Source organism: Pelodiscus sinensis, chromosome 2 (assembly GCF_052426305.1).
Source record: "Pelodiscus sinensis isolate ZL-2025 chromosome 2, ASM5242630v1, whole genome shotgun sequence".
Classification (NCBI taxonomy): Eukaryota; Metazoa; Chordata; order Testudines; family Trionychidae; genus Pelodiscus; species Pelodiscus sinensis.
Genome location: NC_143053.1, coordinates 33527103 through 33544876, shown reverse-complemented (window position 1 = coordinate 33544876; position 17774 = coordinate 33527103). Strand labels below are relative to the sequence as shown.

General features: G+C 37.8%; 1 protein-coding gene across 3 annotated transcripts in view; it reads left to right on the top strand.

The window, feature by feature from the left end:
• ZFPM2 (zinc finger protein, FOG family member 2) overlaps window positions 1-17774 on the top strand; it is a 580339-nt gene that overhangs the window by 556162 nt on the left and 6403 nt on the right. For all 3 annotated transcript variants that reach the window (XM_075920227.2, XM_075920229.2, XM_075920226.2), the window contains 2 exons: window positions 10125-10331; window positions 12542-12766. In XM_075920227.2, coding sequence (XP_075776342.2) covers window positions 10125-10331; window positions 12542-12766 — 432 coding nt within the window. The remainder of the gene's footprint in view (window positions 1-10124; window positions 10332-12541; window positions 12767-17774) is intronic.

Genomic DNA, 17774 nt, shown 5'->3' with positions numbered 1-17774 from the left:
CATATGATCCTGTTCCCATTACAGAAAAGGAAGTGACTTCAGTAGGAGCAAAATTTTCCCCATGATGTAAGTTCATAAAGAGGAACCTCCTTGTCTTTATGGATGTTAGAGTGCCCCTTACATCCTATAAAAAGGAGCAGAAGTCACTATAATCTATCTAGGAAAACAAGTTCTGTTTCACTATTGTTATGTTATGGGTGTTCTAAAGACCTTAGTCAGGATGAGGGAGCTATTATGGAAGACATTGTACAGATCTAGAGGAACCACAACTCCTGCTTTGAATAATTTCCAAATTCAGTTTCCAACTCTATAAAGACTTGTATACATGTTTACATTTATGCACTGAGAGCAGTTCCACTAACTTACGGCTCTGATTTCAACATAAGTTCTGTGTGGTACTCACTGTAGGTTTGAGATCTCATTAAAGAAAAAATTCAACAAATGAGTGTAACAAACAGGATAAGGAGGAAAGACAAGTAGTAAAAACATGTTCCCTTGTTTATAATGTGTATAATTTAATTGTTCCAGGTGTTGAATGGGGGGTGATTAAAATATGTAAAAATTCCAGTTTAATCCATAGCTCCCTGAGCTTCTTTTCCATTTGTTCCACCCTCTGGAATAAGTGACCAAGCCCACAACCTATTATCTATTAATTTGTGTTTCTGTTTTCCCCATTCCATAGAAGACTATCCCAACTGCCCCTCTACTTAACATTATTTTAAAATACAAACTATCCTCACAACTTCCTATAGTAATTGGCCTTCCCCCTCTACATAAACCTTCCTCTTCCTCTTCCTCTTCCTCTTCCTCTTCCTCTTCCTCTTCCTCATGTGTCTGCCTCATTCACTCTATATCTGTCCAAGGGGAAGTGGCAGATCCCCCCAGGTGTCAGGGCAAATATGGAGACAGTCCTTTGAAAAGTTATAATATGTGCTCTGATTTCTGATTTAAGGACTTAGTTTGAGTTAACCTTGGACTGCCGTGTGTAGCCGCGGGCAGTTAGTTCAGACTAAGGGGATTTAAAAAATGGTGCCCGGATGAGAAGATGCAAATAAAGCCCGGGATATTTAAATCCCGGGCTTCATTTGCAACTTCGAATGCCTACATTAGCCACCCTCGTTTGAACTAGGGGGCTAGTGTAGACATACCCTAACCTCCTTATCTCCTCCTAATGGCTGTCTCCTAGCTCCATAGAACAACACATCACATCCAGAACTGCTAACACCATTGTGCTTCCTAAGGCTACCAAATGGCTGTACTATTGGCACTGCTGGCAGTGTGCACCTTAAGCCCTACTCCTAGTATAGTGGGACTCATCAGCTAAACCTCTCCCTCTGAATCTTTGTACTACTGACAAAAACACCTTAGTCCCATTCTTGTGATTGTCTCAAATGGCTAATTTTGTGAGGGGCTCCAATCCATAAGTCAAGGGGCAAAGGAATTTCCCAAAGCAGCGTGCCCCAAAAGTCCAGGCTTCATGGTTGTGGGAGGGAAGGGAAGGAAGTTAATGCACGTTGCAGGTCCATATTACATCACTCACTGTTTTTTTGTGATTTTATAGGTAGTGCTTAGTCCTGCTTCAATGCAGGGGATGAGACTAGATAACCTATGGAAGTCCCTTCCAGCCCTATAATTTTATGATTTCTAGCTCATGATATGTTCCCAGTTGATGACTCCATTAAAGGGTTAAGGAAGGTATATAAGTAATATGCACAAAAAGTAATGCCCTGTGAAAAGAAATAGTTACTATCCCTGTAAAATTTTCTTCTCCTCATTTGTTAGAGTTTAAGCTAAATTAAGGAAATATAACAAGGTTTAGCATTTATTGCAGCACTTCAGTTTCAACTCTTTAGTAGCAGACCCAACTTCTTGTGATGTGGGAGGATATTATAGTTTCCCATTCCACTCAGGCCTTTTAAGCAAATATTTCCATTTGTGCCAAATATTTGTGCCAAATAATAGTTTTATGCTGTGGACTGTTGTCAACCAGGAACTGATTTCACCTCAGACTTTTTACAACCATTTAATAGAAAGATATGTATTCACTCTGATTAGCTCAGGATTTGAACAAGGGTCCCAGAAGAAATATATAAGCCTCTTAAATGCACACAACTTCTAAGGATATGGGTTTAACTGTCTCCCCCTGCGGTAAATACGCTGTGACAGCTCAATCGGAAGGGGAGAGGGGACAAATAAAAAAATTGCCACATTGTTTTCTTATGAATATTTTCTGAACGTTGGTATAGTTTACCTCTGTATCTAATGGAATTTTACATTTTAATTCTGGTATTTTTTTTAAGAAATAAATACAAATCCTCAAATGCATTTAGAAAACCAAACTGACAACAAGGGTAAAATGAGAGGTCAAATCTCATTGCTAGAGATACTAGTTCCTTTTTAGAATCATGCAGTTTAGTTGGTGTTCAGTAGCTCAAACAGTATGGCAGTATTAATTAAAGAGAGTTACTGAAATATTGTAGCTATCCTTTAAACAGTGGTCACGGTATGTACAGGGGAAAAATTACCTCATTGAAAGTGTTTCAGCATAGAATGCTTCATTTGTGATTCTAGCACTGAAAAGATATTTTAAAAGCTGTACTGAGTAAATAAACTACAAAAATAGGCAACACATTTTTATGAAACACACTGTATTCAAATACAATCATTTGCTTCTTTATCAGATTACCACAGTATCAGTCCTTGGTACTGAAGTCAGTATCAAATCTCACATTCACTTGGACTGAGGAGCAGGCCCTTATTCTCTTAAGTTATATCTCTTATTTATTTCCACTCAGGTATCATCTTCCTTAAAACTCACTGATCTTGGAATCATCCTTTTCAAAGCTTTCCGGTGTTTGAGTGAGTCTTCCAATGCACTGCAGAATACAATGCATTGTTGTTTATTTTGTAGCCTCAATGGATTTTTTAAAAAACAAGTTTCACACTTGATTCTGAGCCACATGCACTACATTTCTCCTAGGGAATTGTCCGCTTGTAGTTTTAACATGATATACTAGGTTTTACAATTTCTGCAATCAATATACGGTAGAGTTATAATATGAAATAGCTAAGTTAAAATTAAAGGGTGAGTATCATCTGACAACCTCCTTTGATCAGTAAACAAGGAAAAATTATACAACATCCTAGGAAATAATCTCATTAATTTTAATTTAGCATTGTAAACATTGTTATAATTGTCAGGGAAGTCCAAATTTGCATGCTGGCCTGTTGAGATGCTCTCTGAAGAGATTTTTGGAATTCTGGCATTAAAATACATAGATGGCACAAGTGTCCTGCAAAGTATTTAGGTTGCACATACAAGTTTAAATTGTTGAGAATTTTTATCAGTAGAAAAGACTGTTCACAAAATGCTTTTTGATTTATTGCTGTGTACATTACAGATCCATATCATTTTGTCTTATATTATTTTATTCAAAAACTTGTATAAACCATGAGTTGGCATGTTAGAGAATACTGAAAAGGCATTAATCAACCTAAATACACAGGTACATAGATCTATCTAACAACTATGAAGTAGTTAATAAATTTTTAAGCAATTTTATTATAGAAAAAAGGTCTAAAAGAGTAGTGCTTAATTATCTGGACTCCTCTGTGCTGGGCTCTCTTTTGATTGTATTAATGAAGCAGCTGGCCCATTGTTTCTCTTTAATTCCTCTATTGTTTTAAGAATATGTCACAGCTCTTTATTCTTTTATCAGGTGCTGTGCAGGAGGATCCACACAATACCTCATATTCCTACTGTATTTGCCAATGCACAAAGAAACCTCCAAAGCATTTTTCAAAGAAGGGGCACACATAATTTATAAGTTCTATTCCTTGCACTACTCTACTGTCAAGAATTTCAACAGTATTGGATTTGAATTCATTATAATTTTTTATTAAACAATGTGGCTACATATAGATATAAGTACTCTGTTAATGTTGAAAATTAGAGATCTAGGAACTAACTTGTGTCACATTGAAATGGGGCATCTATCAGTATAGGAAATTATTCTGAGCAGTCACAACCCCATGGGAGGAAGAAAAACAAATGTGAAGATTGTGTCCTGTTATGGATTTGAAAATTCCCCTCAAATGCCTAAAATAAAACACAAAGCAAGGATGATATAAAATAAACAAACTTGTTTTCTCCCAAGGCTGTTAATAAAAAATGTCTTTGTAAAATAGGACTATTTCATTCAGAGAAGGTGGAGGCTTAATTCAGTTAATTGTGCCTGGAAGTTATTATGGTCCATAGACTAATACAAGCTGTTGATTAAATGAGTTCTGATAGTCTTCTGACCCTCCTTTGTAAAAACGTATGTATACAGGAAATGGCCTCTTATGCTGTTGCAATAACACAGTCAGAAACACTAAGTACAAAATATAGGCAGCCAAACAATAGTTTAGGACTTACTGACATAATAGGTTTGTATGCTGAGACTGTCTAAGCATGAAAATTGGTTTCAGTAGCAATTATTTATTTCCTAACATTGTACCTAAGATATGCAATCAAAATCCAGATTCAAACGGTTGAATTAATCAAGTTTTGATTAATATTTTGGATAAAAATTCAAAACAATAGCAAGACTGGCTGTATATTTGTAATGAATTTATTTCTTTCCATATTTTGAGTAAGATAGTGCACTACCATGATGGAGTTGCTTGTGTCTACATGAATAAGTTAAAATGTTCTTGAAATGCATTTAGTCATTGCCTTTGTTTTAAGAGGGAATTTAAACTATTTTTAGCAACCTGCTCTTTAAAGTGGGCTCTAATAGAGGCAACAAAGTTACTATCAGAAGCTATGTGCTGGTATTGATTTTTAAACAGAGCTTCACCCATTTTAAGTCAATGGAAAAATCTACTTAAAAGTCAATGCCGCCATATAGCCTTCACTTTAAATTTCCCCTTCAGAGAAAATTATTGATACAAAAGGAAGTAAATAAAGACTGAATTATATATTAAATCTCAAAATCAACATCCTTATTATAGAGAGAGAAAATGAAGAGGCTATTGAAAAATCAAGCAAGAATCTATTATATACCTAGATGTGTGTCTTACATAAAATAAAGTTTTATAGTAGTATACATATCTATCTCCTCAGTGCTCCCTGTCCTCCTACATATTGAAAGCAGGGTATTACCACATCTGAATGTGATTTAATTGGTTCAATTTACTATATGTATTTTATGCTAAGCTTGGTTCCATATCTTGATGAGCCCAGAGGTAGTTCTGTTAGTGGTTTACAGCTACCCATTGCTTGCATTTTATTATTTTTGCGAACCAAATGTCTATCAATCACACAGATAAATTAGAAAAAAATCTGCAAACATAACTCATTGCAAAGATTTTTCCAGCATGTTATATAATTATTAAACTGATTTTTGCCATTGAAAGAAACCATGAATTGTAGATAGTGTGGCTGAAGTTAAATGCTTTTATATTAAATACATTTTGCTTATTCAGTACTCTATATGTATGGTCCTACAATATAATTGAAGCTTTGTCAGCTCTGTAGCCTAGCAACAGATAATACTGTTAGGTTACTGAATTGCTCCTGGTTGACAAGTAGGGAGTATTTTTGTGTTTATCATGTTTGCTAATAATGGGATCCTTTCCAAAAGGCTTGTCTTAATCTTAATTAGACTTTATCAACAGAGGTCTGCATGACATTGTGCAGACACTGATTTCATAAATAATAAAAGTGCAAGTGAAAAATTTGGCAGGAGAAGAAGATATTTAAGGCCACTGATCTCTTGTAAGAGCAGCATGAATTTCCAAAATGTAATCAAGTTTGAACTGTGACTCTATTCTTTATTATCAAAACTTGCAGTACACTTCACTGCAGTTTTGACAGCAATTATGAGTATGATTTATAAGCTTCCTGTTAGGAACCAGATCTGTTTGCACAAGAATCTTGATCATAAGCATTACAAAGAACAGTAAGTCCACAGTTTTCCAGGGACATCTTTTTCCTTTACATAGAACCTGAAGTTGTTTTGGTTAGTTCCTTTTTTTAAATAGCAAAGATTTACTTGTGTTTTCAGTGTGAGAGACAGATGAAGAGGATCCAAAAATAATCTTTTAATTTGGTGGAAGCTATGAAGGTATCAGATAGCTGATTCAGTGTGTGATGCCATTTGATAAAGAAATCATGCCAATGCAGTTGGAATGTAATTTTTTGCTCTAGTATGCACAATATGATATTATTCCACTTGCCCAACTTTCTGATTAAATAAACATTTCTAATTACTTGCATAACTAGTTAATTATATTTTCATTCAAATGTAAGCTAATAAGGAGTAGAGATAAATGCTTAAGCCATATCTGTTGATACTTTTTTTGTTGATCTTGGATTTGATGCCTAGATAATATATGTTTACTGAGTTGTGTTTGGCTGATTTTGTACTTATCATTTTAGAGCAGCTATGGAATTGTACTTTCCGTTCCATTCGGCAGCCTCCAGGTCAGAGCCTCAACTGGTGTAAGCTAGCTTGTTTCCATTGACTTTACAGAATGATGTCAATTTACACCAGCCTAGGACCTGGCCCAGTGTTCTCTTGTAAGATTTTGATACGTGGCTCAGATTCACTGAAATAAACTCTACCCAAGCGACTCAGTAAACTATGTTCCCTTTTCCTTTGGCTGATGTAATGATCAAATCACTTGGGGCCAGATTGGTTACCCTGGACATCAGTGGGATTATTCAAGAGAGTTACTAGTCAGTAATGTGAATGAAGTGTTCATAATCTGGCCTAGAGCCTAAATCAGTGGGAATCTATTTATTAACTTCAGTGGACTTTGAATCAGGACACCAGGACTTGATTCTGCCTGACTTACATGGCTGTACAGTATAGACAAGGGGATGAGAAGTCTTCTCTGCCACCTCTTCCAGCCTAGATAAACACCAGCACGGTTGCATTTCTTGTGTGAAGTACTCTCCTTTGACCATTGGGGACAGTGAAGAGTGGCTGTTGCCCTAACATATTCCCATCAGCACTTGCCTATAAGAAGGGACAGGCATGCAGTGTGGGGAATATAATACACCCCAATACCTATGGAAAATGTTATGCAACTGTTATATTTCATTACAAAGGGACAGTGCTAGCATGCCTACTCTCACTACATGTCTGGGAGCTTCTCTACAACATGGGGCTATACCTTAAAGGCAGACTTGAGGCCCAGTGAAAGTAAATTACTCATATGCATAGACACACATGCCTGCTCTGACCTCTCAAATGCCATTTGTTAAAATATGCCATGTGGATTAACACAATGAAAGAACAAATGCATTGGTGGAGGCAGCATAATTCTTAGGAAGAATTCTAACTGGCAAACTCTGACAAACATATTGAGTTGAGTCAACCCCTTATTCCTGGTGTACAAGGATTTTGATGCAGTCTGATTGCAATTGGAGATCCTGTAAGCAACTAGACTCTTTTCTCCCCCCCTCCAAGGATGAAGCATGTCAGGGTTGTTGCTGGGAAGAAAAAGTTGGCTCTTTTGTTGTGGTTGTGGCATATTTTAATTTTATTTTTAATACAAAGTACATAGCTTTATACGATTATAGCTCAAGCCCTTATACTTAGAAGCTACGTCTACGCGCCCAGTCATGCACAAGAACATATGCAAATGCCTGAAAATAATCGGCAGAACGGCTCTTGTGCAAAAGCCCCTTGTGCAAAATGATAGCTCATTAAGTATGCAAATGAGGTGTGGTGATATTCATCACCATGCCTCATTTGCATATGTTCTTGCACAAGTCTGGGCAGTGTAGATGTAGCCAGAGTGTTTTCCCAGAAGCTGAGAATGAGCAACAGGGAGTGGAACACTTGATGATTACCTGTTCTGTTAATTCCCGCTGGGGCACATGGCACTGGCCATTATCGGCAGACGGGATACTGTGGAAGATGGATCTTTGGTCTGACGCAGTATGGCTGTTCTTATAAAAGTGTATAAGAACACATTGTATTATTGTTACACTACAAGTTTAATATATAAACAAGAATAAAACAGAAGTAAGACACAATTAAAAAGAACCCACCCTCCACTCACACAAATAAGTTATATATTGTGTTCTCAGGTAAAATAGTGTAGCTGGTTACACAACCTCAAAATAAAGTCATTTATTTTTTATATCTAAGATGCTGATTTAAATATCCCTTAATCTGGTTCTCTCTGAGGGTATGGCTACACTGACACCCTAGTTCGAACTACCTAGTCCGTGCCGCGTGTAGCTGTGTGTGAAACGAGGAGTAACGGTAGTTCGGAATAGGAAGCCTAGTCCAAACTACCTAGTCCGTGTCACGTGTAGCCACGCGGCACGGAGTCCGCACTAGCGGACATTTAAAAATGGCAGCGCCCGGCAAGATGCAAATGAAGCCCGGGAAATTCAAATCCCGGGCTTCATTTGCAACTCCGGTTGCCTACATTACCACCCTAGTTTGAACTAGGGTGGTAGTGTAGACATACCCTATCACATTTAAATATCCCAGGCTTCATTTGCAACTTTGAATGCCTACATTAGCCACCCTAGTTCAATACTGGTTTTGTACTGGTGTAACTTCAAGGCCTTCAGTGAGTTTATTTCTGATTTACTTTCATGTGAGTGAGAGACTAATCCAGCACATAGTGTTCAAATTCCTGGTGGTTGTAGGAGTTGGAGATACAGTTGTATTGTTATCTTCCCTTTTCATCTTCTTATTTTCAAAAGGAAATTGGTGAGAGTTGCCATCTTTGTATGTCCTAATTCTGGAAAATAGAGAACATTACGCTACACTGGTCCTGTTACAATAAATTGTAAATTTCATAGCTACCTTCAACTGCTGTAATACCAAAGAGTAAATGCAATGAAAGTTTTCTTCTTTGAAACTTTTATACCACTTTGAGGTCTGGAAGCTCAGCTTTATTTTTCCACTGAAACATATTGTCACTGATGCTGTTTTGTTTGCTCATCTTTGAAAGCTAATAGACTGGTTTAATTAATTGTCCAAGATTTCTCTAAAACAATGTCTTAATTCTTCCATTTAGCTGTGGCATATCATACACTGTTGTTATCTCCTCCACCAGATTTTTGCAACAAGTTGTTTTAAAACTATAATCTCTTTGAGGGGGAAAAAATGAAGTGCAGTTGAAAAGGCAGTTATGCTGAAAGATAAACACAGCAATATTACTTATCAAAATGAGTACAGTTTTGCTTGCCTAATGAATACAACATATAGCTTTTGCTATATATACAAAACCTCAGGGAACAAAAGCTTTATAACATATAAAGTATGCAACATTATTTCAGGCATAACTATACTGGATATGTATCTAGGCCTGAGAGTGTAGATAACACAATATAAGTGCTTTGCCTGTCTAAACATGTTAAATAAATGAGCATTCACTATCACATTCAAATACATTAGTAGATGTACTTGCATAGTTAATTTTCTTTTTAATGCACTGCACGTGACATTTGCAGCACAGAGCTATAGTGTATCTTACTGTTTGATGAAAGTTTTCCCCTTCCTCCCCTTTTAAACAAACCTTTATTTGAATAATCCTTTATGAAACAGATCTTTGGCATATCTTCTTTTCAGGAAGTTCAGTCAATGTAAGCAGAGATAAAACAGTCATGTTATGAAGAATATTACATAAGGAAAGATTTTTCAAAGAAAGATGGTAGCAATCATAAGGAAGGGGAAGATGACCTTATGAGGAAATCTGATTTCTTCTTTGCAGCGTTTGGATTTTTTATTATAATTCTGCTGTTGATGAGGCACTTGGAATAAAACTGAAATTGATATGAAAAAATATACAGGAAGCATAGTGAAAAGTACCAGTTAAAATAGTTTTACTTACAATTGAGATCTGAAAATGTCAGTCTTTTAGGAGACAAAAGGCTGATCATACTTTTGTTGAATTGATTGTAGAGTATATGAATATATTTTTATCGTGGCTTCCTTAACAATATTTTGAAAATACTTCAGTATCTAGCAATGTAACTTTAAAATGCAAGAGTTATCTGTACAAGTATTTCATCCCAGTTAGAAGAGAGTATAAAGACACAGCACCGATGTTTGAAGTTCTTTTGAGATTTACATTCCCAATTAAATCTGTTTCTATTTTTCATATAGGGGGCCAGCTTTGGTGTACCACTACTAAAACCATCTCTGAGGGTGAAGAGCTAATTGCCTTTGTTGTGGATTTTGACTCAAGGCTACAAGCCGCCAGTCAGATGACTCTTACAGAAGGAATGTATCCTGCACGTCTGTTGGACTCAATACAACTGCTCCCTCAACAAGCTGCTATGGCATCTATTTTGCCTACAGCCATTGTCAACAGTAAGTGCATAATATTGTACCACAGCGTGTTTTAGTTTTGTTTCTTTATATGTTTATATTATATAGCACAGCAAAAATAGATGCTAGCTGAATACAGTAGTGTTTGGCCCTCTCTCGGACAGCAGCTCTGTAAATCTGTTCCTACAGCTCACAGAATTAGAAAATCATAAAAAGTAGAGACAAAAAGACCTGTTAACTTACCTGTTAGTCAATGCAGGCTTGGTCTTTACAATACATATTAATATTTATCCAGGCTAGTTTTCCATTTCTGAAGCAATAGAAATAGCTTCTACCACTTCTCTGAGACTATTTCAAAATACAATAGAGATCATTGTCAGGAACATTAGCTCCAGTTCATGGAAGCATCCGTATTGGAGAAGGATGCTTAAACTTGTGTTTAGGTCTCATTGACATTAAAGGGACCTAATCACAGCACTCACCTTCTCTCTTTAATATTCTAGTGCCAATAGGGTAACAACACTGCATACAACTTCTTGAATCTGAACATTCAGCCTAAATGTTCTGTTAATTAAATTCCCCAGTTATTACGATTAAGACCCCTTATACAATCCTATTTGTTCACTCTTCTTTCACCTCTCTAAAATTGGTAACTGATATCATGTTCTTCTGTAGTCACTTAACCCTATTATATATGTGAAGCTCTTCATCTTTCCTAATCACTCAGGGTATGTCTACACTACCCCGCTAGTTCGAACTAGCGGGGTAATGTAGGCATACCGCACTTGCAAATGAAGCCCGGGATTTGAATTTCCCGGGCTTCATTTGCATAAGCGGGGAGCCGCCATTTTTAAAACCCCGCTGGTTCGAACCCCGTGCAGCGCAGCTACATGGGGCTCGAACTAGGTAGTTCGGACTAGGATTCCTATTCCGAACTACCGGTACACCTCGTGGAACTCTTGCGCAAAAAGGAGTTATTCCTTGTAAAAAGAGGAATACTGAAAAAAACCCTCTGTTCTGTCGATTCACTGTACATTTTCTTGCACAAAAATGCACTTGTGGTGTGGACATTCAACGAGTTTTTGCATGAAAACAGCCTTTTTTGTGCAAAAACTCTGCAGTGTAGACGTAGCCTTAGAGTAATAACTGAATTCTTAGATTTTAGTCCCCAAAGAGACCAGTATGCTCCTCCTGGCTATCAAGGCAACAATAGCTTTACCCAGTAGGAATAAGAGATCCTCCAGAAAAGGGCTTATTCTCCAGAGAATCACGTCTAGACTGGCGCTTTTCTCCGGCTTATCCCCAAGCCGGAAAAAAGTGGCAGCCATGTAAATGCAAATATCGTGGGGGATATTTAAATCCCCCACGGGTTTTGCTATTCCGATGTGTCTAATCTGCATCCCTTTTCCGGAAAAGGGGTGCAGTGTAGACACAGCCCAGGAGTTTTTCAGGATTCTGGAGATATCCCAGAAAAACTCTTCTGCATCCAGGATTGCGTTTTTTCTTCCGCTTTTTTAGGGGAAGAGCAAACAGGCTCTTTCGGTCACCCCTATACTCCTCTTTCCACAAGGAATAAGGGGGCTTCCAAAAGAAGGGTTTTTTTCCTGACATTTGGTATAGTCTAGACAGGCCAAATGTTGGAAAAACCTCTTCCTACAGAAGATTTTTTTTTAAAGCAGCAGTATAAGGATTGGGGATAGCAAGTGATGGAGAGGAGGAGAATTGAGAGGGCGGGGCTTCAAGGAAGGGGCGAGGCTTCAAGGAAGGGGCGAGGCTTCAAGGAAGGGGCAGGGTGGTAGATCTTGGCTTGGTCTGTCATTTTAAAAAGTGATCTTGGGTGTAAAAAGGTTGGACACCACTGCTTTATGGGATCAAGCTTCGTGGGATCAGGATCCAAGTGACTGAGAATGTCTCCTATTAGATATTTTCATTGTGTTTTAATACAGCTGAGATTGCATTTATGCCACAAATTGTTAATTGTATTTTGCTTAAAAAAATTTGGTGTCCTAAGAACTTACATCAGTGTTTTATATTAATTGGTTATTTTATTAATTGACTTTAGCCTATAAAATAAACAAATGTTTTGCCTTGTCTTTGCAAATGATGTTGTATGAAACTTGTGGCTACCTTGCCAACATTTTCTTAAGTAAGCTGTTTCTTTAATGGAAAAATTAAAGGACTTAAACCTGCATGTTACTTGTGGATGCAGAATACAGTGTGGCTAACCTGTATCTGGTTTTATTTTCTTGTAGAGGATATATTCCCTTGCAAATCCTGTGGCATTTGGTATCGAAGTGAGCGGAATTTGCAGGCCCATCTCATGTACTATTGCAGTGGAAGGCAAAGAGAAGGATCTCAGATGTCAGAGGAGAATGAAGATAGTGCTCATCAGATATCCAGTGTTTGCCCCTTTCCCCAATGCACGAAAAGTTTTTCTAATGCAAGAGCTCTGGAAATGCACCTAAATTCTCACAGTGGTAAGTGAAATATATCCCTCTGTAGATTTAGCTGTTCTTTAAACATTTACGTCTATAAACCTAATCTTCTTCAATTAGTCTTTAAATGTCAGTAATGCAATCAAGAACTGGAAGCATGCTACTAAGAAGACAGTCATTCCTTGGCCATATTATATAGTCCCTGTATCTCTCACATATCATCTGTTTATTTTTTTCAGTTTTTTAAACTACTAGTACTGCATTTATCTGACCTCTTTATGCATTTACAAAATTCAAACTGTTGATCTTTTAATGGCCTAGATTCTCTCATATAGTTAAACAAAGGTGGAACACTGTGTGCCTCCATTGAGAGGGTTGGTGTTTAGGCTATAGGATGTTGTCAGGGCTGTTTCCCACTTTGGCACTCTGAGGCTATGTCTAGACTACATTTCTCTTTTGAAAGAGGAATGTAAATTAGACAAATCGAAAGTGCAAACGAAGCACAGATTTAAATATTCCGTGCTTCATTTACATATTCACGTCTGAGCACTTTTTTGAAAAAAGGTTTTTCAAAAGTGAAAGCGCAGTCTAGATGCAGTTCTTTCAAGAGAAAAAAAACCTTTTTCAAAAGAACCCGTACTCCTCATATTTTCAGGGTTTTTTAAAAGAACTGCATCTAGACTGCACTTTCACTTTCGAAAAACCCTTTTTCGAAAAAGTGCTCAGACGCGAATATGCAAATGAAGCATGGGATATTTAAGTCCGTGCTTCATTTACACTTGTGATTTGTTTAGTTTACATTCCTCTTTGAAAAGAGGAATTTAGTTTAGATGTGGCCTGAGTGCAGAAGGTGGAGGCCCGCAAGAAACAATTAAAAATACCTTGCCTCCATAAGCTTCTGCTTAAAAACTCCCCAACGTCACAGATCCCCTAGCATTGGGATGTAGCTGCCACCACCAAGTGAAACAAAAGAAACTCCTTTCTTCTTCTTTCTTCTTGAATCCAGGAAGAAAGCTCTTGGACTTCTTCCAGAGGGGTACCTCCAAGCTCTTTTACCACAAGAGAGTTTGGAAAAAATAGAAAACAAACTGCAGTCTCTGATACCTGACCTCTCAGTCTTAGGCATGCATATACATCCTATTTCTTTCCAGGACACAAGAATCAAATCACTGCCTTAAAAAAGGTGATTTTGTTAACAAAACAAAAGGATATACTTATAGCTTAAATGTTGCGGGGAGAGGGAAGACATGGATTCACACAGAGAAGTTTAACCAAACAACCAAAACAAAACAAAAATTACCCTGATCATGACTAAATACACATTTTCCCTTCTTTACTCACAATCTCTTCATGGTTCAGTCCACTTCCATGCACCTGAATTCCTTGTATGCATGGTAGTCCTGCCTGGGTTTAAATCATTCTGTTTCCCAACTCCTGGCTTAACTCACACACAAAGAAAATAGGCAAGATATCTATCTATATGCAATTCAATTCAGCACTGTATCCCATTGGTTCTTCTGGCTTTCTGCCAACACCACTGCTAGCTACATGAGTTTAATCCTTTCGTTACTGGGTGCTGGCCAGCACTCCTCCTATCCATCACAGATGTGCATTAGGAACGTCTGTGCTCTTATTCTAGGTCTGATGCTGACTCACACTGTAGCGTTGAACTAAATCACGACCTCTAAATTCAATTTCCCTTTTTATAAAAAGAAAATATTACTTCCTATTCATGATACAGATTAAATCTGGCATAGAATTAGACCCATTATCACATATCTCTGAGTGTTCTGTTTAAATTTAGCTTTGATTTGGTCAGATTATTGAAAATCACAAGTTGTGAATGTATAGAACATCCCACAGTGAAGTTTCAACCAGGCATGCAAAGTCTGCAGATGAGGAAGGCTGTGCTATCAAGCCTAAGTAGTTAGCCTGGCTTAACAGTGAAATATGTATTAATGTATGCCTAGTAAGAGTGTCCAGAATTCTCTATGGTCCTTGTTGAGTAAGGAGGAGTTAAAGGGAGCTTATGTGTATTTTACATTTTTACATCAGAGAGCCTCAGCCCAATGTATCACAAGTGGATGCCATTCAAGGTTTCTGGGATCAGATCTCTCTACTGCAGATCTATTAAAGGGCAAAGTGTTCCACTAATAGCACATATGCAGTTTGCAGGCATAACTCTGCCCTAATGTATACATACATTGAAATTACTATCTTTCATTGTATCATTACACTTTTATTTAAAAAAATATTTAATTACATTTTCCCCACAACTTCCATTTCGTATTTTGTAGTTCTGTGTAATAATTTCTGTATGTCCTTCAAAATCATTTATATGAAAACACATGGTAAACCATAACATATTACATTTCCAGACTAACTGTACACTGAAAAGGGAAATGTGCAATATGTCTCTGCTCTTTCCCAGAATGTGCTGTTACTTGAAAAGTTCATGTGTAGTGCATGGATAAGAAAATGATGAAAATGCAGACTTACAGAAAACAGAGTTCATATAACAAATCTAAGACTAAATCAGTGAAGGGGGCTTAGACTCAGCACAATTTGATGTTTAGATGCTATGAGCTCAGTGGAATTCATATCCCTGAGTTGGGAGCCTGGGCTTCTTGTGCAATTCACAAGAGGAGAGTTAAATATCTAACAATAGATTTCCTTAACTAAGCAGTAAGAAATGTTGATTGGGGTAGGACTTATGCCCCACTCCTCAAAGTCTCTTATGTGCCTAAATTTGGGATTGAAGGGACGGATCTATCTCTATTCAGCAGCCATGAGATCTAGGCACCTAAATCATGTCAGCCCTTTTTTGAAAAAAAAAAAAAAGACAGGAAATGGTGGTCTTATGGTACCCAATAGATGATCAGATAAGGCACTCATCTGAGATACAGGCGACCCAGATCAGAATCCATAACCTGGAGCAAAGAGTGCCCTACCTATCAGGCTGTTGATCATTTTGTGATAGGCTACTCTCAATCTCTCCTGCTGCAGCTGTTCCATTGTTTACTAAAATACTTAAATATTCATTAAGCCACAGAGGAAATAATTCAATAGGCCAATGGTTAGGTCATACAGCTGGGAGACCCAAGTTCCAAGATCCTGTGCCAATAAATATGTAAGTATTTTATCTAAAGTAGAAATGTAGGTGCTCAGGATTAGGCAGCAGCTAAGCAGTGTGTTTAGGTATCTAAATTTGGACTTAGTAAACTAAAGTTTCAGTTAGACACCTATATCCCTTTCTGTGTTTAACCCTAAGGTAGTAAAATACATGGTACTGTTTTGATGACAAAGAATTTGTTTAAGTTTAGAAGGATAAAAAATATAAGTTTGCAATGTTTTTTTTTAAGCTTCAGGAAAAAAAGGGTAATATATTGTATGAATATATTGTATTAATATGTTAATATTAATTAATATATCTATATATCACATTAATATATAACATTAATATATTATATAGTGTGTAATGTTGCAATATTAATATATGCTACTGTATTATATATATACAACACACATATATATATATATATATAAAATCTTGTAGTTAAGACTACCTCATATAAGAGAACATAGTTCAAGATGTGTAAACTTAATTGTGGCACTGTCTGACTTTCGAATGCAGAACCAAGTCAAGCAATGTTTAGCATTCTGTAAATGTTCTTTTTGGTGCAGACTATTTTTTACCCTTACATCCCTAGAAATTCACATACATATTGCAAATTCTCCACAAAGATTATTTAGAAATGTATTTCTTTATGCTACATTAACTCATATGCTATAAAGACATTTTTATTTTTGTCTAAGAATTTATGGCTAGAGTAAAGAAATTCTTTTGTCCTGAATATCTCTGTTAAAAGTAAAAAACCTTCCTTTTCACCTCAGTGGAACTATTTACATTTGTAATAGTTACTTACATGTGTTTGGAGGATTAGGACCCCATTGATCAGACAGTAAATCAAGGTGCCTTTTACCTACCTATCACGGGATAGAAAATAGGGTATGTCTACACTACAACGTTAATTCGAACTAACTTAGTTCGAATTAGTTAATTCGAACTAACCTAATTCGAACTAATGGATCCAGACTAAAAAACTAGTTCGAATTAGCGTTTTGCTAATTCGAACTAGCATGTCCACATTAAGTGGACCCTGAACCGGGCTTAAGAATGGCAGGAAGCAGTGCCGGCAGGGCATCAGAGGAGGACTTAGAGCGTAGAGATGCTGTCTCAGGCTAGCCGAGGGCTGTGCTTAAAGGGTCCCGACCCCCACCCCGGACAGACAGTTCTCAGGGGTGCCCCGCTTGCAAAGCAGTCCTGGCTTGGAGTGCCCGGACTACCCACACTGGGCACATCACAGCACTTGGCCATCAGCCCGGCTGCACTTGCCGCAGGCTGCCATCTGGGGAAAGGGGGTAATTGGGGGGGTTGCAGGAGAGCTTCCACCCCCAGAAGCCCGCAGAGCCAGCCCAGTCCTCCCCATCGGGGGCTCGTGCCCCATTCCTCCCTCACGTCCTTCCACTTACCCATCCCTCGCCCTCTTCTTGATGTACAAAATAAAGATAACGTGTCTTCCAAAATGGAATCTGTCTTTATTGAACAAAACTGGGGGAGACTGGGAAAAGGAGGTGGGAGAGGGGAAGAGAGAGGCTGGGACAGGGGAGGGCAACTAAAATGAACAAGGGTTGGGAACAGGTCCCATATGAAGAGAGGCTAAAGAGACTGCCTCTTTTCAGCTTAGAAAAGAGGAGACGGAGGGGGGACAGGATAGAGGTCTCTAAAAGCAGGAGTTGGGTGGAGAGAGTGCATACAGAAAAGTTCTTCATTAGTTCCCATAAAGAAGGACTAGAGGACACCAAAGGAAAGGAATGGGTAGCAGGCTTCAAACTAGTAACAGAAAGTTCTTCTTCACAAAGCAAGGAGTCATCCTGTGGAACTCCTTGCTGCAGGAGGCTGTGAAGGCTAGAACTAGAACAGAGTTTAAAGGGAAGTGAGATCAAGCCATGGAGGTTGGGTCCATGGAGTGGTATTAGCCAGGGGGTA